At 40.5% G+C, this 23557-nt stretch overlaps 1 protein-coding gene across 2 annotated transcripts in view; it reads left to right on the top strand.

Moving 5' to 3' along the window:
- The first annotated feature begins 5008 nt into the window (after positions 1 to 5008).
- Positions 5009 to 23557, top strand: part of SLC2A9 (solute carrier family 2 member 9) — a 76537-nt gene continuing 57988 nt past the window's right edge. Inside the window, exons 1-5 of one of the 2 annotated variants that reach the window (XM_041402844.1) lie at positions 5009 to 5086; positions 8690 to 8788; positions 13534 to 13694; positions 17505 to 17629; positions 18751 to 18896. In XM_041402844.1, the coding sequence (XP_041258778.1) occupies positions 5009 to 5086; positions 8690 to 8788; positions 13534 to 13694; positions 17505 to 17629; positions 18751 to 18896 (609 nt within the window). Of the gene's footprint in view, positions 5087 to 8293; positions 8360 to 8689; positions 8789 to 13533; positions 13695 to 17504; positions 17630 to 18750; positions 18897 to 23557 lie in introns of those variants that run through there. The other variant, XM_041402845.1, reaches the window with a different exon arrangement.

Below are 23557 nucleotides of genomic sequence, written 5' to 3' on the forward strand. Positions count from 1 at the left end.
GGATACTACAGGTCCAGGAAAAAAAGACATATGTGTTTTTTTCCCACTCAGTTACCTAATTACTTACAAGACACATATTTCTGGGAGCTGAGGTGTCTACAGTATTTGAGAATAACCTTTTCTAAATAGTTTAGTACCATAGGAATGCTCTGTGTCTAATTAAAGTCATACCCGTCTGATTCCGTCAATGTTATTTTAATACTGGGACTCCTAGATATTTTTCATAAACAGTACAGGAAACATTGACTTGTACAGTCTCATTAGAGTCAGACTAGATCTAGATTAACAAAACTGCTTGAGAAGAAAACAATCCCTTTAGTTTTTAATGGAGTTCTGTTGTACCTTTTTTAACCAGGTAGTTATGTCACATACCAGGATCTAATACATAGACTGTTACTGCTTGGGGGACACAGACACTCAGAATGTGTTCTTCCCATTGGATGCTCTAATTAATCAATCCTTTAATTAATCAATGGTGGATTTCTTCTATGTGAGTGTGTATATGTGCTTTATGGTAGCAGGGAGAGGAGCACATTCATTGTAGTACACACCACAAACTAGGGGCAGAGGCATCTGTCTTGAAGCACAGGCAAGTCCTCAGCCTGCATGTCTTACACTGAAAGAACAGCTCCATTTTTGAAAGGCACAAGGACTCAGCCATAGAAAACTTCTGCTGTAGCTGAGTAGAAAAAAGATAGCAGCACACAAGCTATGGAATAAGAGTGAGATGCAAAACTTTTCTCCTCTTTGCCAGAGTTTTAGGACAATAAGATTTACTGAGTCTGTTTGGGTTATTTTACACCAGTGTTTTCCAAAGCTTTGCACCTTTCTGTGGTGCTGTCTCTCTTGGTGCCTTTTTCTGCTTTTAAAAGAAAGAAAACTATTCTGTGCTACCGTTGAGAGAGATGTGTCCTGAGGGGTATAATGGTCTTTCCATCCCTGAGAGGTCATACTAGTTTATAATTACAAGTGAGTTTTGTCAGCTGGAGGCTGCTCTTCCACATTTCTCCTGTCCATAGTGGTGCAATGTTGACACAGACATTATTTTTCCATGGAGATAGTATAATTTTGTACTTGGGAGACAGAAAGGGAAGCTGTGCATGTCCATCATGAGGAATTTGTGACAAGAGAATCTTTGATATCACAGATAAACTGCGGGAAGCTTGTTTGTGTTTCGCATTGGGCCTTGATGATAGTCCAAGCTCATCTGACGAAGACGGCAAATGGGCTCTCAATGGCTACTGAGCCTTGTGCTCAGGCTGGACAACTGTAATTGATCCAGCCCAGGTTTTATACACTCCTTAGTTTGGCTTGGTCTTGTTGTTTTTTTAACATCTGTGTCCTTTAACTCAGCTTTTCTGAGGTGATCTCTCCTTGGTGTTTTCATCATCTCACTTAGCAAATATGGCTGTTTAGAATCGTAGTTTACCTGAAGTGCTCCCTTTGCATATTTGCTTTTTCTGAACAGCTTTCCAACAGGTTTTATTTTTCCTGACTTGTAGTCAGTAAGCGAAAGTTGAATGTTCAATAGAAGTTCAAAATTATACCTGGATTACAGTAGGTTTATTCATACCTCTCCCAAGTCAGTTTGCTGTGCCAGTCATAATGTTCCTTTTTTGTGAGCTGCTGAGCCTTCCTTGCCAAAGCTAACAATTCACAGGACTCAGCAGGATTCCATGTCCTACCAGTGAACTCAACCCATACATCACCAAATAAACTGTTGGATAAACAGATAAGCAAACTGTAGCTGAAATGGAAGATGCCCTGGGCCTGACATAAATGAGCCTTTCCTGATTTGTGAGTCACCTCCTGACTAACTGTACAAGCCATGGAACAGAAAAATCTAATCTGCTATGACAAAGAAAAATAATGAATAAATATCTTTGGATAGACAACTTTAGCAACTTAGCAATATGAACTTCAGAGGGAAGGAATACTTTCCCACATTATCTACTAAAATTTTTCAGTAAGCAATAAACAACAGCATCAGAGCAAATATGAGCTTTTCAGTCCCCTAAGTGGATCATCTCTTCCTTAGATTTTGTCAAACTCTAATTTCTTATTTTTTGCATTAACTAGAATATCTGTTCTGGATATTATAACATTCCTTTTGCTACAGTCAGTTGATACCTTACAAAAGTAAAAGAGGGTTACCTGAAATATAGGAAGGATAGCTCAATCTTGACACTTACACTGATGGTGCATTGCTAGCAATTAAACTTTCCAGGCGCAACAGACATATCTTAAAATGCTTTCAAGATGTTCTGAAAAAAATTCAGCCACATAAAAATAAGTTTAGTGAGGGAAGGTTATCCTGCTAGTGGCTTAGCTGTGAGGTTGTGTCTCCTTAGATGCTTCGCAGATTGTTTCCAACTTTGTTGTTTCTGTTTCAGTGCTATGACCCATATACTCTTTATCTTGTCAGCTCTTAAATTCCAGTTTGATGATGCTTTGTTTGTGCTCTGCCAGAACCTTCATTAATTTAATTATCTAAATTATCCATATATGAAATCTGTATGGGATGTGGGACCTTCAGTGAACAGGTCATGACATTACTTTTCATATACTTGTTAAATGTGGCATGGGACAGGAGAACTGTTTGATGAGACTAAGCCTCTCTCCTACAAAGTGACATACATTTCCATGAAAGCCCTTTTTGAAGAACAATTTAGAGGGAATTGACTAAGGCCCCTTGAAGAAGAGGAAAAGGAGGTTGTTAGTATTGACTGCACTGGTAAGTAGAGAGGGAAGAACTTAACTTTTCTGGCTTTAGTGCTTCTAGGCTGTTGCTACCTCTCTGGTTTCTCTTACTTAAAAGCTGAGACTGGTTGCTTGGAACCATCTGATATAATGGCCTCAGTAATGCCAATGTCTCATAGAAGTGATTCCATCCTAAAACCCTCTTGTAAGCGTGATGGCCTCAACCATCCAGTGTGCTGCTTCACCAGACTGCCTGTTACTCCCCATGCCTCATGGCTCGCTGTCTGTAGACTCCTGTCTGTAAGACAACTTGTATTCAGGACTGGATCTATCATTACTATAATGGCCATGTAAGCAAAAGTCTTGAAAGACACTAACATCTCAAGATGTTGAAGCAGAATAACACACTAATCCATCTTCCAAATTAACTGAACAAACTGGCTGACTGCCCAAGGTCATACAATGAAGCACCATGTAAATATCAGATTGTCTCTGAAACCAGTTTAGTTTCTTCATAAATTAAGATTTAAATGTTCTTAACATTATTTAAGTACATATGGTGATGTACTGGCAAGAATTTTCTTGACAGAACAGTAAATAAATGGACTCCTCCTTTGCAAATATGCAATGACCTAGCTAGTATAGGTCTAATAATAATTAGAATCACACGAACAATTAATCCAATGCCCTGGCTGGAACCCAGCCATAGTAATGTAGTTCCACCTGACTGACTAAACTTCTTTTGTAGTTGCAGTGGGTCTGATGTTCCTACTCTAATAGAGACAGCATATCTATTAAAGAGCCTGTATATTTTTTCTCTGCTGAACAGTAGCATAACTTTCCTTCTTTTCTCCCTCAGCTATTATTTCACAAGGTAACAGAATGGAGAACAAACAGCAAAGCAATGGCATGACGAAAGAAAATAATACAGTGAAGAAAAAAGTGGTGAGTGAATTCATCAAATCTTCTGTCAAGGTATTTTTTGTTATTTGGAGACTGGAGGTAGAAAATAATTATAAAATAATGATTTGGAAACTATATGAATACTTATTCTTTTTTTGAGCAGCATATGTTTAGTTTCTGTAACTAACCAACAGTGATTGGAAAGGGTCAAAAATTGTGAGTGTGTTAAGATGAGAAATTATGTACATATTAATCACACCTAGCCATGGTATTTGTGTTTGAGTGTGAGCTGAACTACTTGCACCTATTTAACATGAAACAAAACAAAACACAGATGTCTGATTCATCTCAAATACACTCTATGTATTCTGGTGGCTTGATTCTCCTAACCTGACTTTTTTTTGACTCTTACAACAATGCAGAGGGATGATAAATGTTGTCCAGATTGTCTATCAACATGTACAATAATTGTACACACTCATGAGTATCTCTGGCTTTCTATTCAAACACCAATCATCTTGATCTGAGCCAATAACACCTTGAAGCTGATGCATCATAAACTGCTTCCTAGCCTGTGTTGCTCACTGGCATTACTTACTATGTCTCTGAGAGCTCTAAGGTAGTTCTGAGGCATGTAACATATCAGAAGTGAAAACAGCTCAGATTTACACCAATATCAGCTACAGTCACTTGGGGACAATTCCCAGATGCACTTAATACTCATCATTGCCAACTAGAAGGTGTCATTTAACTCTTAGCAGTTCAAAATTCCATGTTTGCAAGTAGATACCTTCAAATATAATAGCTGAAAGCTTTTATCTTCCCCAGGTGGCATGTCTAATCCCCATCCTTAACACAGCAGTAGTGTGGCGTGTCAGATCTAAACCTCCTAAGGCAGTGGAAACATCCTTAACATCTTAATTGGCCACAAGTCTTGTGGTACCTTCACTTTCCAGCCTCGGCAACAGGGGAAGTCTTCTGCACCTTAGTCTAGAGTCTTGCTCACAGAAAAGCTGCCCGGATCTCCAGTCGGGACCGCAGCAGGGGCCCCTGCAAGCCGTGGTCCCCCAGCCCCACTGCCACTCGGCGGCGGGGCGGCGATGGACACCGAGTGGTGACAGTCCCCTGCCCTACCTGCTCTGCTGGGTAAACCCCCGCGGAGGGACGGGGCCTGTCGGGCAGCCCCAGGCGCGGCGGCGGGCGGGCACATTCTCCTAAGTTATGTGCGAGCACGCACAGGGTGAGCTCGTGTTCCCCATCGCTCGAGTCCTGCCCGCAGCCCCGGGCACCGGCTCTGTCCCCTCCCGAGAGCCGCCTCCTCTCGCGTCCTCTCGCGGCCGGGGCAGGGCCCGGGACAGGGGCAGGGCCAGGGACAGGGACAGGGTTGCGCCCGTGCGGCGGCGGCATGGACGGAGCGGCGGAGCCCGAGGCGGACGCGCTGGTGAAGCGGGGAGCGGGAGGCAGCGGCCGCGCCCGCCGGGGCGTAAGTAGAGCGGGGCAGCTTTCCGCGCTGCGGGAATGCCCGCAACCCTTAGCGCGGAGCGGGAGCGAGCCCGGCGGTGCGGGCGCTGAAGCTCGGCCTGTGATGCCCACGCCTCGGGGAGGATTAACGGGAGAGGGGGTGATTGCGATCCTCTCTGGCGTGGCGGGGAGGGTGGTGCACAGAGGCTGAGGGAGCCGGAGTAACAGCCCGGGGCTTCCCCGAGAGCCGGGCGGAGCTCAGGTTGCGCAGCCCTTCCCCGCTCGGGAAGTTTTTGGTGCCGGTGCAGGGGGGCCGGTGGTGGGCAGAGCTGAAAACACCGCTGCCGCCGAGCCCCGAGGACGGGCGGGGATCAGTGTGTGCCGGGCCGGGGGCAACCGCAGCAGCGGGTCAGGCGCCGGCCGGCGAGGGCTGAGCAAGGCGAGGGTGCTGCTGCTGCTTCCTAGCTGCTGCCCAGGACCATCCTATTGGCAAGCTCTCAGGGCAAGGGCAGAGCCAGGGAGAGAGGGACGGAGGTTTCCATTCATCGCCCGCAGCCCCGAGGGCAGAGCTGCCGGAGGGCGCCGGGAGCGCGGGCAGCTGCCGGACCTGGGTCTCTCCAGCATGGTGCTCCAGAGTCCAGCTTTCCTGTGCCAATTAGCAATATCTGTTTAAAAATAATAAACTTCCTTATGCGTGCATGCAATGTTTACCACTAACAATTGTGCTTAATTTTAGTCTGAGGAGGGGGCTATAACTAACCAAGGTACAATACTCTAAACTGTGTTTTGAAAACTGAAGTGCTAACTGTCATGGAGTAAATGAAAAAAACAAAACAAAACAAAAATTTGTTTTGTTTTGTGCTGGCTACTCATGGTAGCCAGCACAAATATTTCACTACATACTGAAAAGGACTGGAGCATCTGTAGACCACAGTGCACTAAGATCTGTGATTACACCAAAAATGTGGGCTTTCACAAGGAAGCCAATGTGGGCCCACAAGTAAGCCTCGGGTATCTGCAGGTCTTTGCTGTGAGCTGCCGTGCAGCCTTCCTGACTGAACTCTTATTGCTGTGGTGATGGTGACACGTTCCTGCCCCTGGGCTGGCAGCAGCGACGCATGAGCACACGCATGGCCGTGCAGCCAAGGAACACCTATGAAGGAGGCATGGTCGCCTTCTTGTTTCCTGGCCATTTTAAAAGACACTGGGAGTTGTGTTTATCTTTCCTGTCCTTTTACTAATGTTGTCACAGGGTAAATTTTTTTTTTTTTTTTTTTTTGAGAAACAGTTTGATTTTTTTTTTTTTTTTCTTTTTCCCATTCTTGCTTCATTGTGCTTTTGTCTTTATCTGGTGTTGCTGAAACCTGAGCAAATATTTAAAATAGTGAATGAAGAGACAGGCCATGGAGAAGTTGAAGTCCATGTTCCAAGTTCCAAAACCTCTGAATTGAGTGAGTCTGAAGTTTTCTGTAGCAGCTTGTATACTTAAAAACTCCATGGTATTGAACAAGTTTCTAAACCCAGTTATCACATGTGAGATTTTCCAAGCACTTCTATGATTTGCCCTGCAGTATCTTCCACTTAGCCTCATGTGCATATAATTTGCTTGTACTGAAATTTTTGTGCATTCATTGATGTTTTTAATAACCATTAGGCTATATGTTCCAAATAATTTTGATTTCAGGATTTTTCTGATATTTTCTGATTTTTCTGATAAAGTAGAGCCCTTTAGAAATATTGCGTCAAAATTACTGCATAACACTTGGGAACTCACACTTACTGTTTGTGAACCCTTTGGGAGCAACCTGGTAGACCACCAGAAATACTTTCCCCAACATCATTCATTCAGAGTAGTAGCAATTTCTTCTAAGTGCAGGAATGTTTGTGCATAGCAGAGAAACAATAAGCACCCAATATGAGGTGTTATCATCAGGAGTTAAAAAAAGCCATATGTCAAGTTTCTACATTTTGTTAACAAAGTAATGGTGCAAACTCTGTGTGTGTGTGTGGCAGGCTCATTTTAAGAAGCTGGCTAATAACAATAAATTGTGTTTGGCTTATGTAATGATCTCAACGGGATATATTTCGTACACAAGGCTTTTCACCCCCCTGCACACTTCCTCCTGATCTGACCAAAAGCAGGCTGGTTAATGAACTGTATAATCTCTTAAAAGGTTCCCACATCATGTGGAAGAAGTTAAAAACACTCAGCCATCCTGCAGGGTGCATTTTGAACGCTCAGGGTTGGCAGATACGAGCGTGGCAGACCCCACATGTGCTGGTTGCACACCGTGCCCCCCACCCTGGCACTGGGCATCTCATCCCTCCTGCACAGTCACAGAGTCTGTGACAACAGTGTGGCACAGGAGCTCTGGCACATGCCAAAGCCACAGCATGTTCACCTGCCCTGCTGTGCCCACAAGGCTGGTGGAGCTCGTTCCAGTCCACTGTCACTGCAGCTGAGCCATGTGCCAGCTACACAAACTCCTTCATGCTCAGGACCTGCATTTTCCAAAGGGAACACACAGCTTTGTGCAACTGACAGAATGTATTCACTCATTAACCTGGTGTGGTCAGTGATATAACTGAAGCTGAGTTTCTTAGGCCTGCAAGTCTTCCTCCTTTTGGAAGGATTGAATCTTCAGTGAGTGAGAAGGCTGGGCATAAAGAGCAGTGAACTGTGCCTGAAAGTCTATATTCTTATCATAGCTGGTCTTTTAAATTGAAAACACATTAAAAATACATCCATTTCAACACATTCAGAGTTGTCTTTCATTATCTGCACAATGACATTTGCAATTGACCAGCCACCCAAACACTAACTTCAGTGTCACTTGGGAATGGCTGGGAATGGTCTCTTCGGCCATATTCTGTAATCCAGCAGGAGAAGTGAATGGCAGAAAGTAATACTGGGGAAGTTGGAGAGGAATGCAAATGCAAAATCTCTCAAATCAAAGCAGTTCTACCTTTTATTCAACAGCTGATGTGGAAGTAGAAATTGCAGATTTGGGCTAAAAGTATGAGGAGGATGAGGAGAGGAGCCCTGAGGAAGCAAAAGTACAGGTGTGCCACTGGGAAGAAGGGCACTGGAGAGTGTGTGTGGCAACAAGTTACTGTTGGAAACTTGCATTCGTATTACAAAACCTAGCTTGTAGGCATCATTTTAATGTTTTTGGTCACAATTTCACTAATCCTTTTGGTCGGGGGCGGGGGATGTGCACACCATCTCATGACTTTTCAGCCAAGTAGGATCTACCCACAGACCTGTTGTATCACATATATGCTATGTGTGTTAGTGAAATACTGTCAACATTTCCTTTGCTGAGATTATGCTTCCCCAGCATTTTACTTTTTGGTGTGGGAGCTGCTAGAACGCTTGCAGCAGAACTCTGTGAGGTTGAAAGGAGTTCAAATGTTCACTTATGCCTCCATAGATGTTAAGTGACATGCTGTCACTTCAAATGTAATGTTTCTGAAAATGAGCAAGGGGAAGTGTTTTAGACTATTCTGCAGCAAGGACGTCTGCCTGCAGGAGCTATGCAAGATAGCTAAGGAGTGTTTAAAACCTGAGGTACATTAATTTTGAGTGTATCAGCAATGGCCGTATCTTTTCTTTGTTTTTCAGAATTGGTCTGGGAGTCTTATTGTAGCCTCCTTAACTGGTGCTTTTGGGTCGTCTTTTCTTTATGGTTACAATCTGTCGGTGGTGAACGCTCCCGCAGGGGTAAGTGACTGACTAAAGTGAAATTTAATAGCAGTAGAGGGCAGCCTTGTCCAACTATTGTCTCCTCAGCATCCTGCCTTTATAGTCCTCCTGATTACATAGTAGCAGGGGATTAAATCTTGTATAGTAACGTTCCTTTGCCCAAAACTTTCTTTCTGCTTCCTGTGAGGTTTCCACATAAATTCAGTGACTGTCAGAGAGCTAAATGCTGCTGTTGAGGTGAATGGGTGCACATGGTTTGCTTCTCATTCTCCCAGGTCCAGGCTAATCATAACTCTTTTTGCACACTTTTATGTGAGAAAGTATTTTTACTACTTTACATTGTATACATTCAGTGGCTACATGCACATGTTCAGCAACTTCTGTTCACGTCATCCAATTCCAGAGGGCTACACAACATTTCATTCCCAATGCCTCTGGTTTCCTCTTAAATCATTGGTCTCAACTTCTGTGTTTTGTTGTGATATCTTGTTCGGTTCTGAATTCTAAACTTCTTCATCTATTGCCTGCAACATGTGGGATAAATTTGATGAATAGAGCACTGCGAAATCAGTATACAAAATTTGTGGGGATTTCATTAAAATATCAGTTATTACAAATGGAATCTGAACACTTTGTTTTTACACTGGCTGTCTAGAGACCCTCAATTCAGTTAAGCACAGTAGGAGGCAATTCAGTGGAGATGCAAGCAGTACTATTTTGAAAAGTAGCTAGTAAATATTGGGAATTAACTGTGGAAAATCCATCTCAAAACAGTTCCTTTCCAAAGCTAAGCCCCTTCTTTTATGAAAATCTCCTATTAAAATATGTGGCTAGATTTCCACCTAAACAGGTTTCTAATGTTAAAGCTGGATGCAATATTTATGCAAATAATAAAAGAAGCATTTTGTAAAATTTATGTTCTATACATGGATTTTATTTGGTAAACTGTTGACCCAAAGGAGTAGGAAGAAACTCAGCCTATAGAAATCTTTAATTGCTTGCTTCATAACTTCTGGGAGTTTTCTTCAAGTTCCTGTGATTATATACTGGTTAATCAAGGCTGGACATGTCCAGTCATCACTTCACCTTGCAGTCATCAGAGGATAAACACGGCTTAGAAAAAATTAGCAAGAAGCTGTAATTCTGTGAGTAATGGTATTGATTGTCCTGATGGAAAAATCCTTCCTGGACTGCCTTGGAGCTGTCAACAGAGCAGTGAGAATGAGCCAATTTCTAAACTTTTAAGTTCATTTGAAAATGGACTGTCCTGGTAGTCAGAGCTTTCTGTCACTTTCTGCAGGGGAAAGGGAAAGAAAGGATGATGGGATGTGCTCCTTGGCAGCACTCAGAAAGTTCTCTTTGAATCATGCAATAGATTACAGTGGTGTGGGTGGGGAGGTTGAAGATGCAACCCTGTGAAAAATGCTAAATTCCAGGTTTTGTGCTTAATGACACTTCCAGGATTGTCTGGTTTTGTTTGAAATCTTTAGTGTGGCTTTTGTGCTGAAACTGGGCACTGTGCTGATGGCTTTGGTCATACCATTACAGGTATGCATGAAGTCTCCCTTGGTGTTCAGTGTTTGATTGAGAAACTTCGTAACTCTCTTATTCCTGTTAAGCCATACATTAGCTAGGGCTAAGGAGTAGTCCTACTGACAAGGAAGCTGTGTAGTTCAAGAAGAAAATACCACTCTGTCCTCTGGCCCTCTCTCCAGCTCTGGGATTGCTGTGTGTCATCCATTTGCCTACGACAGACCACTTTCCTGTCCCTGTCCCTGGAGCTGCAGTGACCAGGTTGAAGGGAAGAGCAAAGGCTGAGGTCATAGCCATGGTGGGGAGCAGAGAGCCATATCAAAGCTGTGCTTCTTGCAGCACAAGGAAAGGAACCTTTGCCCCATCTGTTTTCTCCTGTATATGACTCAATCAGTCTGCTGCAAGGTGACCCTTTGGGAATACTGATGTGAGCTGACTGAGAAACACCAAAGCTGAGCATCTTGTAGCTAAAAGCAGCCTTGTAAGAGGTTATACTGGGAGTATAGTAATTCCTACAAGTTGTAAGCTGTGTTTCTTTTATAAACTTGGTAGGAAGAATAATTTCTTGTGGTGACGTTCAGCTGACAGCTGATGTCAGATTGTCCTTCTCTCCATAGGATGCTGGGTATCTTCTGCCCCTGTTTACTTCAGTGCAATCCCTCTTGATGTTGAAGTCCTCCAGCCTTAGAGGAGGACTGTATAATCCTTTGAGAAGTAGTGAAAAAATGCTTGATTATGACAGTTGACTAAAACACAGAATGTTTCCAGGATCCTTGAACTGAGCATGTCAGCAGGATGTCAGAAGTGTTGAAGAACTATATGTAAATTCTTGTGTCCCTTTTTCTTTCAGAGTCACAAATTGTGTCAGCTCATCAAACCACGGGGGAATTCTCCTATAGTTCCCACTGGTGGGCTTTACTTCAGGTCATCTTGTAAGGCAGAGTTAGTTCTTCCTGATTGTTGCAAGGGGGAAATAAGCTGCACATACTCTGTTCAGAGCTGAGATTGCTTCCCACTCTGTTCCCTGCAGTTCTGTGGGAAAGAGCATGGCCCATCACAGGTATGATTCCCTGAGAAACCCAGAATTACAAGTTTCCATGGGCTTGTTCAAAGAGTCACCAGAATTTATTAAAAACATATGGGAGCATTGGGCAATAGGAAGACAAAAGATTTAATTGAATACAAGATGAAGCTGTCTTTTTCTGAGCTGGAATTCTACAGTTCATTTCATGGACTGATTGTGGGCAATGCCTGTGAAACAATGATGTGCTTTGTGCTCTGTGAGGGAAGCAAAATCCCTGCTACTTTCTGCTCTGCAGCCCTTGCCCTCGTCCTGCAGGAGGCTGCAGCTCTGAGTTCCTATGGCACAAACACACAGTCTGCTGTGACAGCTGGCTCTGTAGTTGTTACTGTGTGTGAATGACCTCTGTAGCTATGGCTAAGACAAGGAAAATATTTGTCTTGTTTTTGAAATAAATCCATTAGGTCCATATATATAAAACTTTATATATTCCTTATATTCCTCTTTTCTTTCTCCTCCCAGCATTACTATCATAGTGAACTGAGGCAGTTGAGAAAATAAGATACCGATATCAGTCAGCCACCATTTTTTGTAGGCTTTGTTTAGAGTCTAAAATTTTTGTATACAGGCTTATGCTTTTAGTGCTATTGAGACACCTGATCAAAAACCCCAAGGGAGCTTTTACACAGAATTTAATGGATTCAAATCCAGTGGATTTGTTATACCAGGTTTGTTTTGTTCCATGTGCATCTTCTGAAAAATTCTGTGTTTTTTTAACTTCCTACTTACTGGCAATGGGAGTGCAGAGAGAGGTGCTAGTACATGTCAGAACATCCATCTATCTGTTGCTAGCGAGTGTTTTAGTTTGTACTTTCTTTTCTTGAATATTTGCAGTTATTTGATGTCTCCTTGTAAATAACTAAGCTATGCTGAGAAAATTAGTCATAACACAAGGAGAGAGTAATTTACATACTATTTTTAGCCATTATCATTAACAAGAATTGCTAATAGTGTTCTAAAAGTGTTTTCTCTTAGTAATCATTACTATCAGAAATTAATTTCGAATAGACAAGAAGATGTCTGAATCTAAATAAAATCAGAGTATTGGTGTTAAAGAACTAAGATGTTACTACTTGGTTTAATGGCAGATTAATTTGGAATCTTATTCTGAGACTTCTAAGTTATTCAAGCACCAAAAATTACTTGTCTTTTTTATTTTTATTTTTTAAATTATTTTAATTTTTTTCCCCTGTCTGTTTAGAAACATTCAAGATAGGATGGGAGAAATAACCCTGTTCTCCTTTTAATTCAGGGCACAAGAAGTTTACTAGAAATTTGCTAGATGGATGACAAGAAATTGTATATTCTACTTTCACCTTTCTTATGTACTTTGTAGATGGAGAGGTGATGATTTTAATTTGGTAAAAGCCCTCAAATAGAATATTTCATGTGTCCAAGGCCAGACTTTAGGTAAAGTTTGAAACACCAGTTTGAACAGGGAAAATGTAGTGGCTTATTATGCTGAGAAGAAACTGGGAAGAAGTAATTAAAGATACAAGGTTAAACTTTTGATATTGTAGAGCTTGAGACATTTTCCCAAGTGTGTTGTGCCCTTCTGCTGTAGTGACTGCAACTTCCAGGTGGTGTATCCTCACCAGAGCATCAGGCACCACAGTGGCATTTCCTTGGTTTTGAAACAGGAGCAGCATAAAACCAAGGAAGCTTGACTAAAGAGAAAGTAAAAAGAAGATGTCTCAGAAGGCAAACAGAGACTGTGTTAAAACACTGTCCTGGAGCTATGACATCTTTGCCTTATAAAAGGTTAAGAACTTAGTCTAATTAAACATTAGGGAAGTTGTTAGAAGATATCCTTCAAAATCCTGTAGTTGTGCTCATGTGAGGAAAAGCAGAGGAAGAGTGTAAACTTTGGCATGTTAAAGGCTAAATTCTTGTCTACCTGTGGAGTTTTTTCCCCATCTGGTTTGGTACTGCCTTGTAGTTATATCTATAAACTGATTCAGTTTGTTTTATTGCAGTTTTATCTATAAATGAGGCCCCATTTTTTGGACAAGGGAGACAGAAGAGCAAGAGTGATTCCTGCAAGAAAGCTACTCGGGGTGTCCTGGGTTTTTAATTCTGCTTCTCTCAGTTGTATTCCTAAAGTGTCGGGGATTTTTCCCACATATTTTTGTTATGCATTTTCTTTCAGTATATCAAGAAGTTTTACAATGAAACTTGGGAGAGGAGGTATGGCTTCTCAGTGGATGAAGGCACGCTGACACTCCTCTGGTCCATAACCGTTTCCATTTTTGCCATTGGTGGCCTTGTGGGTGCCATTATTGTTACCCCAATTGTGAAGTTCTTTGGAAGGTAAGTGTTTTAGAAAACTTCCATTTTCTCAAGTAGTTTCTTGCTTAGTCTCTCTAGAAGGTTTTACTTTTATTTAAAAAAAAAAAACAAAAAAACAAAAAAACAAAAAACAAACAAACAAAACAAAAAAAACCACAAAATTTCAAATCTTTAAATTCTGAAAACTTGCTGTGCATCATTTGAGTCACAGAAGCCATTTGCTCTGAATGGGCAGTGGGTTGAGATCTCAAGGAGTGTGACTTGTCAAGCATGCCAAAGGAAAATACATAAAATAAAAATGATTTCACAAAGGACTGGCAGAATCTTGTTTCATGAGTTTACTGAGTATCTTACTGTAAACAAACAAAGTTATCAACATATCTCATTTGCTTCTTAACAGCATTTGCTGTCATATGGTAATAAAAATTTACTCTTTTTTCAATCCTTGTGTCAGCTGAAATTGCAGCTTGAAGAACTGGACTTGGATGAAGTTCCTGTATGGCCTTCCCCAAGAAGGGGGTATGCCATCCATTCTGTACAATGCAGTATTTGACCAAGTCTTGACCACAGAGAATATGAGTATTTTAGGAATGTTTGTGTTGGTGTGTGTTTGTATTTTTGTTGCAGGTACTAAATAGGTATTTCTGTCAAATTTTTGTGTCATACAGTCTTTCAAATAGTATTTATAATTTATTTATATTTAGAAGGGCATGCGAAAAAAAAACCCACCATTGTAGCATTCGTCATAACTGCTTATTTGAATTTTTCTTAATTGTAATTCAATATTATTTTATATCTTTTAGTCAGTTAAATCACAGGAGAACATTGTCATTGAAGCTGAAATATAAGTGTAAACCTCCAGTGTTCTTACCTTCCTGTTTTACATCTTTATTATTTCTATTAGATTGTACTTTCCTAGGTCTGTTTTTCCTATGTCATTTTTCATCTCAAAGAGTGTATTTTCAGGTTCTTCCATATCATGCTTACAGCAAGTCAGTATTCTTAGCTGTTACCCATTCTTCATGAATTTATTTTGTCACTTCAGCACTTGATTTTCAATTTTTAAATATTTTCCATAGTTACATTCTTTATTTTCTTAGGTTTTCAATTTCTTCTGCCAAATCATACATTTGGCTTTAACATACTTGTTAGAAATATGGAACTGTGCCTGACTCAGACTGATTAATTCTCAGAAAATTGTTGAGTCTTTATTAAAATAAAGTGAAGTAAAAATGGGTACACAGAAGGCTAGAATTTTCAGTGAAGAGCAGAACAGCTTTGTGTGCAGGTTTGTTAAAATTGGTAAAATTGTTAAAATGGTGGCTGATCTCTGTCGTAGATACACTTCCACTGGAGCTGTTCAGGTTTCCAGGGCAGACCTTGACACTTGCAGACTCTGCCCCTGTTTGTTATGTTTATCTCCATTAAGCCATGAAAACAGCTCTGTTTCAGATACAGTGGGTGAGTGCTGGAGCAGAGATGGGAAGGGGCTCTGTGAATAAAGGCTGCTCCCCAAAGAGTGGTTCTTGAGTTTGCTGCTCACACTGCAGAGTGTTTGTCTGGTCTAGGAACCCAGACTGACACGTCATTATGGTAATTGAGGAGCACACAGTGGAATGTTGACAGAACAATAAAATACTTTGCTGTTAAATTGCTCAAATGTAGGTTGGAGCGTTGTATGTATGATGAAGCTGAGCTCCATTTACACTGACACAGAATAATGAGCTAAGGGGGATTAAAAGCACTAGTCAGAAATAATGTATGACTTTAAAAGAACACTTTTGAATCATATTGCTGTAAGGTTAAAAACATAAATTCCAAATTACTGGATTCCTAGACCCTATTTACTTCAAGAGACATGTACAGTAATCTTTTGAAAGGGAGCCTTCATCCATGTAAACATAATTCCCAAGTTCAGATGTGGCTTTGACTCTTTGCAACTTAAATTCTCCTCTTCTAATGAAGAGGGTCTGTTGTTGTTTGTCCTGAGTACCCTGACCAAAATGCTCAAGGGATTGTTTAGGTCACTTCTAGGGTCTCCCTAGAAGGAGGGAGAGGCTGAGCATCACACCTAGCTCCTCTCCTTGCTCTTGGTACCACAGCCAGTGGTCACACTCAGTGCCTTGGGTGAGAGTGCAAGGGCTCAGGGTCAGTGTGCAGCCACTCCTCTGTGCCACTCCCTGCTCCTCAGTGCCCTGTGCTCCAGCTTGGGTCCCCATGGACAGCAATCCCCCTGGGGGTGTCCCTGCCCAGGCCTGGGTCACCCTCTCCTCCAGTGGCCTTGCTCCATCTCCCCACAGAAGCCACCCCTGCAGCCCCAGCACTTCCAAAGCCTTGCCAAGGGCACTACTTTCCATAGTAACTCCCTAGAGTGTTCTCTTGTTTTCATTTCCTTTTCATTCTGCCAAAGTATTTGTTTTTATCATGCTTAGTTAGGCTGTGCTTTTCTCAGCTGCATAGTATAAGGGTTTGCTGGCCAACATTTTCCCAAAAAATATGTATTTTATGGTTTTAATTTAAATTAAAGGAGGAAAAAAAGCAGTATCTTCAGATGAATGGATAAGACTTGTTTGACCTGAAAGAACATTTTCCTTCCATTTTTGTCATTATTTGTATCACTTCAGCCATCTCAGAGTGCATATCCATCTGAAAAATCTGTTCTAAACAGTTACAGTTATCAGTTTGATGGTTGTGTTGTATAGACTTTAAATTAATTGTATCTCATTTTTCTATCTTCAAGCCATGTTATTCATTCAGTGTTCAAAACTCACTAGAAAGCAGGAAGCAGGATTAAAAATACAAGTGTTAGAAATATTTCCTTTCAAAAACATATGCATCTGTTGTGAGAAATTAGGTGACTTTTTCAATGGGGGTGAAATTTCCTGTTAATACTTACAGATCAAAAAAAATTAGAGCTGGTGGGATGGTTTGTCACCTGCTCTAAAAAGGAATGGGATAGACAGTCTTCCTTGTCACTCCTCTTCTTTTTAATTTATCCCTCAAACTTGAGCAGAAAGTTCTGAAAGATGACAACTAAAATGAATTAAGCTTTGGCAAATGAGAAATTTGGATGTTTTGAAAATTTTAAAATATATTTTTGTGATTTGGTTTATACTTTTTAACAAAATAAAAATTTGCAAAAAATAGTATTTATTTTATTGAAAAAAACCTAATGTTTTATTTAACTGTTATAGAATGAAGTAATTTTAAACTGAGGAAGAACTATGTAGACCTGTATTTTGATTAATTGAACAATTTTTAGAAAAAAAATTTATTATTTGAATGATCCCTAACATTTTTCCTAACTTTACAAATAGGAAGTGATTTTCGTCAAAGTACAGTTTTAATATGGAGAATTTAAGGATGAATTATAATGACACAGATGATGTCACAATTGGGAAATTCTTGAAGTGTCAAAAACTGTATGTAACATTAAAGGGCCTGTAGTTATATCAGCTTACTGCTATTTGAAGTATATTCTTTGGGTTCTCCATACAGACATCTTTTCAGAGTATGCTTATTTATATTCATGTACAGAGCCTAGGCTTGACACTTGGGTTTTAGGACGAATAAGTCGGCTCCTTGCTGTGCTTTTGAAGTACAGCTCTTTAGTTATCTATCTTATGTTTTCTTTTAAACTGTGGTGTAGGTTTGAGACTGTAACCATGTGGGTATAGTGCTGTTTTTCAGAACTCTACACATGTAAGAGGCAGTGTTTGTTAGGCAATTTTATTTATAGATATTTAAGAATAATAGCTTAGTGTGCTTCTAATACAACTAGATTTAGCTGCCATGATGCTGGTTTCCACCTAAACCATCTTCGCCTTTTAGGAAATGCACATTGGTTCTCAACAACGTGTTTGCAGTGGCAGCTGCACTGTTGATGTCCCTGTCCTTGCTGGCTGGGTCATTTGAAATGCTCATACTGGGCCGCATTATCATGGGTGTGGATGCAGGTAAGCTTTGTCACACTCTACACGTCTGAAATGCTTGTGCTGTGCACACACTGTCTCCTCTTCCCCCATTAGAATTTGCTTTACATCAAAGAGGTGTTCCAGGGACTAGCAGTAGCCACACTGATTTCACTGGTACAAAATGGCTCACTAAGGGCTTGAGGATCTGCTGTCTGGAGGAGACACACATGGATGCTCACCACTGCTAACAACGCTCTTGTTTCCCCACCTTTCCTCTTCCAGCTGTGGTAGAGTGTATTTGTTTGCATGCCATGAAAATCCCTTGACTAGGAGAGCGTATTCTGCTATTAACACTGCCTTTTGCTGTGTTTAGCAGTTGGATCCCAAGTTAATACCTGCAGGACTAGGGAAGGTTTGGTACCTCATCAATTGTTCCTGGCAATATTGTCTTCCCAGTTTGACAGTAATCCATGGGGGCACAGCAGCACCAGAATAATCTTGCAGCTAGAAGGAAGGGTTTCTGCTCATTTTTATCCCAGATTACTATCAAGCAACCAAATTTCTGGAGCTGTATAGACATTGCCATTGTACTGACCAGGGTCATGCATTTGTTTGTTCTGTTCCTGGCTTTAAACAGCCTTCCAGCTCTTATTTTATGCCTATTGTGAAGAGTTCATTGCAGCTATAAGCCTGTATTGAGAGGAACATCTGCTAATACTGTTTACAGTAAAAATACTTCATCTTACAATGTCTGCTCTGTCTGACTGATGCACTGTGCTTTTTTTTCCCTTATCCACACCAGTGTTAACTCGATTTTGCTTGCTTTGGGATGAGCAAATTTAAAACATAAAATCTGTTATCCTGGAGATTCTCATCTCTGAGTAACCTTTGGTGCTCTACACCAAAAAGCAGCCTACACACATCACTGTAGATCTGTAACAGATAATCAATCCCATAGTTATTAAATGGTGTGAGAGTAATTAGACATGCAGGGAAAATAATTCATGTTATGTATGGATAGATACAATTCTGTTCCTTGCATTTTTTTATGCCACCCTTGTGAGCAGATTATCACTCAGGCTCCTCTCAATAGAAATTTGTTGCATACCTGGCATAATATATATGTTTTGACTTAGTATATTGGTTTTGTTCTTCTTTTGTAGGCATTTCATTAAGTGCCCTCCCCATGTATTTGAGTGAAATATCTCCTAAGGAAATCCGTGGTTCATTGGGTCAGGTCACAGCAATCTTCATTTGCATTGGTGTTTTCACTGGTCAAGTTTTGGGGCTGCCAGAAATATTTGGGCAAGTAAGTATTTAACAGACCTTTTCTATCAAAGAACACAAGCATGCTCTAAGCATCATATTTTCATATTTTGACTGGATTCTTCACAAAAGTGGACAACAGAAATATTTCTTTTGCATTTTGAAGCACTTTGAAAGGCAGTTTCCTCCATGTCTTCTACAAGTACATACTAAAAGCATGACTAAGTTTGGTAGATGTGGCCAGCAGGTTCAACAGCTTGAGTGGCTTGTGTGTGTCCATATGCTGATCTCCTTCTCCCACTCTCTTGATGTACATCTTTTTTGCTGGTTTCCAGTTTCTTTGGACACCATAGAGATGCTTAAGAGTTTTTATATTTTTCTTCTCTAATTTTCCAATGTGAGATAGAGCTGAAAAAGGCTTGGTTAGAGTCATGATGACAACCTGGATAAGAAGACTCTTGCTTAGTAATTATAGTGTTCCTTTTAGTGCAATCCTTACTTGCCCTGCTTTTAGACTAACTGATAGAAAAGCACAGTTAACACACACCTTTATGGAAAGATTATTTATCCAGAGAAGAGGCTGTCTTGCTGTCATAGGCTGAGATTAACTTGGTGGCCACTGGATGTCATCATTACTCTGAATAAATGAACTCGAATTTTGTTCAGGCTGGCAACTGGAAATAGAGAATCACACAATGGGTAAGGTTGGAAGGAACCATGCTGGCCATCTGATCTGACCAGGTGCTTTCCATTCAGAGATGATTCTTCAAGGCAGTGTGGAGTAAAGGTCTGCAATCCTCTCACAGTGAAACTTGAACACAGAATCCCTTCTGTCAGCCAGAAAAAATAGTAAGGAGTTGGAAAGTGAGAGGAGCTTTTCCTTCTCTGTCCATCCAAAGGCAACTCCTTTGTAAATACATGATACCATCCTCCCTGACACTTTTATTTTTGCCTGACCATCCTATTCTGTCCCTTTATTCTGTTCAGCTCTCCTGAAGGCAAATTATTTGATTCAACTTACCCCTTATAGAAGGATAGATATCTCCTCTGCCCATCCAAAGCAACAGATTTTAGGAAAAAGCTTAAAATGGCTTTTATTATGTGGCTTCAACAGGTGTCCCTTCTCTTACCTTGGAAGAAAGTCTATTATAAACAAGTGTATGAAATGTCAAGAGGCCAATTTGATTGCTTAGAGTATGGCAGCCCTTATGTAGCAGGAGTTTTTTTTTTTTTTTAATTTGGGTTTTTGAGACATGCATGCACTTTTAAAGTTGAGGTGTCATGCAAATTCTTATTCCTTGATTTCAGCTCATTATTGCTGGTTTTATTTCTCTTTTTGGCTTCCTTTCATCACTGTTGCTGCTACCAAATTATGGAGGTAGTGTTTCTGCTTCTACAACCTGCTTTAGTGTGAAGTTAATTAATATCACACCATTAAAGACAGACATTATGTAAGAAAAAATATGCTTTATCTACAGAATTAGTTTTCTCAAGATGGGTAACATCGGCATGTAAAAGAAGCAAAGTTTTTCCTGATGTGGATCACTATATTTCCAGCCAATTTATTGGAGGCAGCTTGAATATTCTAGTTGGGTATGTGGGTGGGTTTTTTCCTTTTAATTTCTCTTGGTTTCAGTCAAGCCAGGAATTTTTTTTTCCCCTGGGTTTGTGGGGCTCCCATTGAAACTCCTTCAGTGGGAGGTAGTTTTTATTTTGCTGCTCTGTAGTTGTTTGTTTCTTATCAGAATTTGTTGTAAATAATACTACTTCCAAAGACTTGTCTTCTTTCATGGTTTCATAAGGTTTCTGCTGAGATCTGTCATGTGCCTATCACTTGTAAAGTAAGCAAATATCTAAGAGGTTGTTAACCATTGATCTAAGCATTGATGGTTTTGAAGAAAGGAGGGACAAAAACAGAAATGAGTGTCTTGCTTGGAAGAGACTCTGAAAGGAGATGGGCATAAGAATGGCTGTCAGTGTGACTGAGGTCCTTCTTGTAAGAGGAGGTAACAGCAATATTGCTTCTGTGGTCAAGTGAGCTGAGGGAAGGGACAGGAACTGACTGCACCTTGTTAACACAAGCAAGAGGGAATAGAGTGGCTTCATCTCAAAGACAATATGGCCACAAAGAATGATTTTTTTAATAAATATTGTGTGAATAATTGCATGCTGGAATTCATCAGAGTGATGTTTGGAACACAATCCCAGCTGAAGTAACTTGAGCAGAAAATTAAAATTTTAAATTGCAGCTTGATTCGTTTATGTGCATTATATGAGGTTGTTGCCTTAAGTGGTTCTGTAGAAGTCTCTCTGCAGAAAAGGAAAGTGTTTATGTTGGCTGTGGGGCATAGTGTTAACAAGCACTTATTAACAACCTAAGTGATGATTTCCTCTGTTATCAAATGCAAAAGTGTTTCTTTAAATGTGAAATTGTGATAAAAATAGCTCTAAAGCAATAAGTATTACTTGAGGCCATTCAAAAGTCCTTACTACTTTTTGTATCAATAAGTTAAGGAGTCCTAAATTGATTTTTAAGCAGTCTTTCTTTTGTCAGGATTGGTCAAGGTGCAGCAGGAGGCATGTGGGCAGCCCCAGGCACAGTGCTGAGGGGCACAGGTCAGCTCTGGCTGGGTTACTGCCTTAAGGCTGGTTGGCTGTTTCCTATTGCTTCACTTTTCCCAAGCTTTCTACTGGAAGTGCTGAGGATTGACAATCTTCTCATTTCCTTCTAATATCTTTCATGCCAGTTCTGTCAATTTATTCTCATTATTCTTTTGATCAAGTGTTATTTATTCTTTAGTACCTTTCTGATTCTTTTTTTTTTTTCACCACCTTCTACAGTGTGCTTCCTCTCTCCTCCCCCTATCACTTGTGAACTTTATGTTTCAGATTAAGTTTCACGTCGTCTGGTAACACAATCTCTTAAATCTCTTTCTCACCCTGTAAGCTGCTGTCTCAAGTAGTTCCTGGTTTAAATTCAAACCTAGAATAACAAAATTATACAGCTAACCCAGATTAAATAATATTTTAGAAAAACAGAATTATATTAAACATTTCCTATTTTTCCTGGGAATGTTTTATTGCAGAAATGCATTTCATCCTTTTCTGTGTCCTGCCATATTGACATGAACTAGACAAATATGACTATGTCCAATTTTTAAATTATAGTATAAAAGAGCAAATGGAACAAAAAATTTACAATCTAATAAAGATTGCAACACCTAAATACAGGCTTGCTTTTTTTTTTTTTTTTTTATTTTATTCTGGATATATAGAATTTTATTGTATTTGTCTCCAAAGGTACTAATTTTAGAATGTGTTCCTTCAGTATGCAGTGCTTACCAAGAGTGATTATGTGAGAAAAGTTCCAGTTGTGATAACAATCCTCTGCTGCAGTGACTTGATAATCTTGCTTTCAACAATCCTAATTGCCTCCCATCCAACAAATCACAGCTGTGCTTTTTATTCAAGATTCTGATTCTTATAGGTCTGGGAAACTCCTGAGGTTTGGGAAATTCCTCCCTGGTTAAGTGGGCTGATGACCAGAGTACAGAGCACAATGACTTCATGTGCTTGCTTCTCCCCACCACCCCAGCTGCTGACAGCTGTTCTTATTTTCACGAGTTGGCATCTTGTGTTCTGTAAGACAGGGTCCTTAACTCTTCAGGAAGCCGTGGTGCAGGCCCACAGGTGTGCAGTGATGTTTTTTGCTGTAATGTGGGCACTGAATTATTGCTGCTGGCTACACAATTATTTAATTCAGGCCATTTTTGGCTGTACAGCATGTGCAGCATTCCATATATCTGACTGAAGGGAAAAAAACAGATAATAAGATAAGGACAAACGATCTTAGACCTGTCACTTCTTCAAACACTGCCCTTCAGGTATTTCTGTTCTCTCTGTTTCTGTGATCCTGCAATTGAATCACCCAGCCTATTTTTCCTGACAGATTGCTCTTGCAAAGCAAAGGCCAACGCACTGTCAACTTCAGTTTTGAAAGTTCAAATTTACACTTACTGTCTTGGGGAAATATTGTCTGGCCTGATTCTGACATATTCCATGTAACTTTAGGTATCACTCTAGCTAACTCATCTAGTTCCTCCTGCCGGGAATGTCCTGCTCCACAGGTTTTCCTTAGCATGGTAACATCTTCTAAACATTGTAAACCATCAGACTGTCTATTCTACAGCTTCATGTTGTTTAATGAAGGTGGGCTTTAATCTTTCCCTAAATTATAGAGGATTTAGTTTCTGAATGCTTTTGCAGTACTCACAGTGTTCTTATTTTCAATATACATTGAAAATCTTTCAGTATCTCTTGTATCTGGGTATCAATATCAGAGAGAAAAACCTGTTTCACAGTGTGTGCATTTATTCAGGACAGGTAAAGCTGAAACAGTTGCCTTTGCCATGCCTTCCTCAGAGCTCGGCTTTGAGGCCCTTTTCCTGTGCCTGGTGCGTCAGGCTTTGCCAAGCTGCTGTTGTTTTCCCTGGAGTTGGCCCCGGTGGCTGCCCAGCTCCGGCTGCTTCTCTGACTGAACAGCTGCTCCCCATCGCTACACCAATGGACAAACAGATTTATTTTTTTTTCTGTTTACTTCAGCAACCTTACTTTTAAAACTTCAAGTGTTTCTAGGTCATGAACCCGGGAGCTTGCCTAACTACATGGTTGCATTGTTTCCTAGTGGATAGTATGTTACCTAAA

The sequence above is a fragment of the Onychostruthus taczanowskii genome, unplaced genomic scaffold, assembly GCF_017590055.1.
Source record: "Onychostruthus taczanowskii isolate IOZ18803 unplaced genomic scaffold, ASM1759005v1 scaffold2, whole genome shotgun sequence".
NCBI lineage: Eukaryota > Metazoa > Chordata > Aves > Passeriformes > Passeridae > Onychostruthus > Onychostruthus taczanowskii.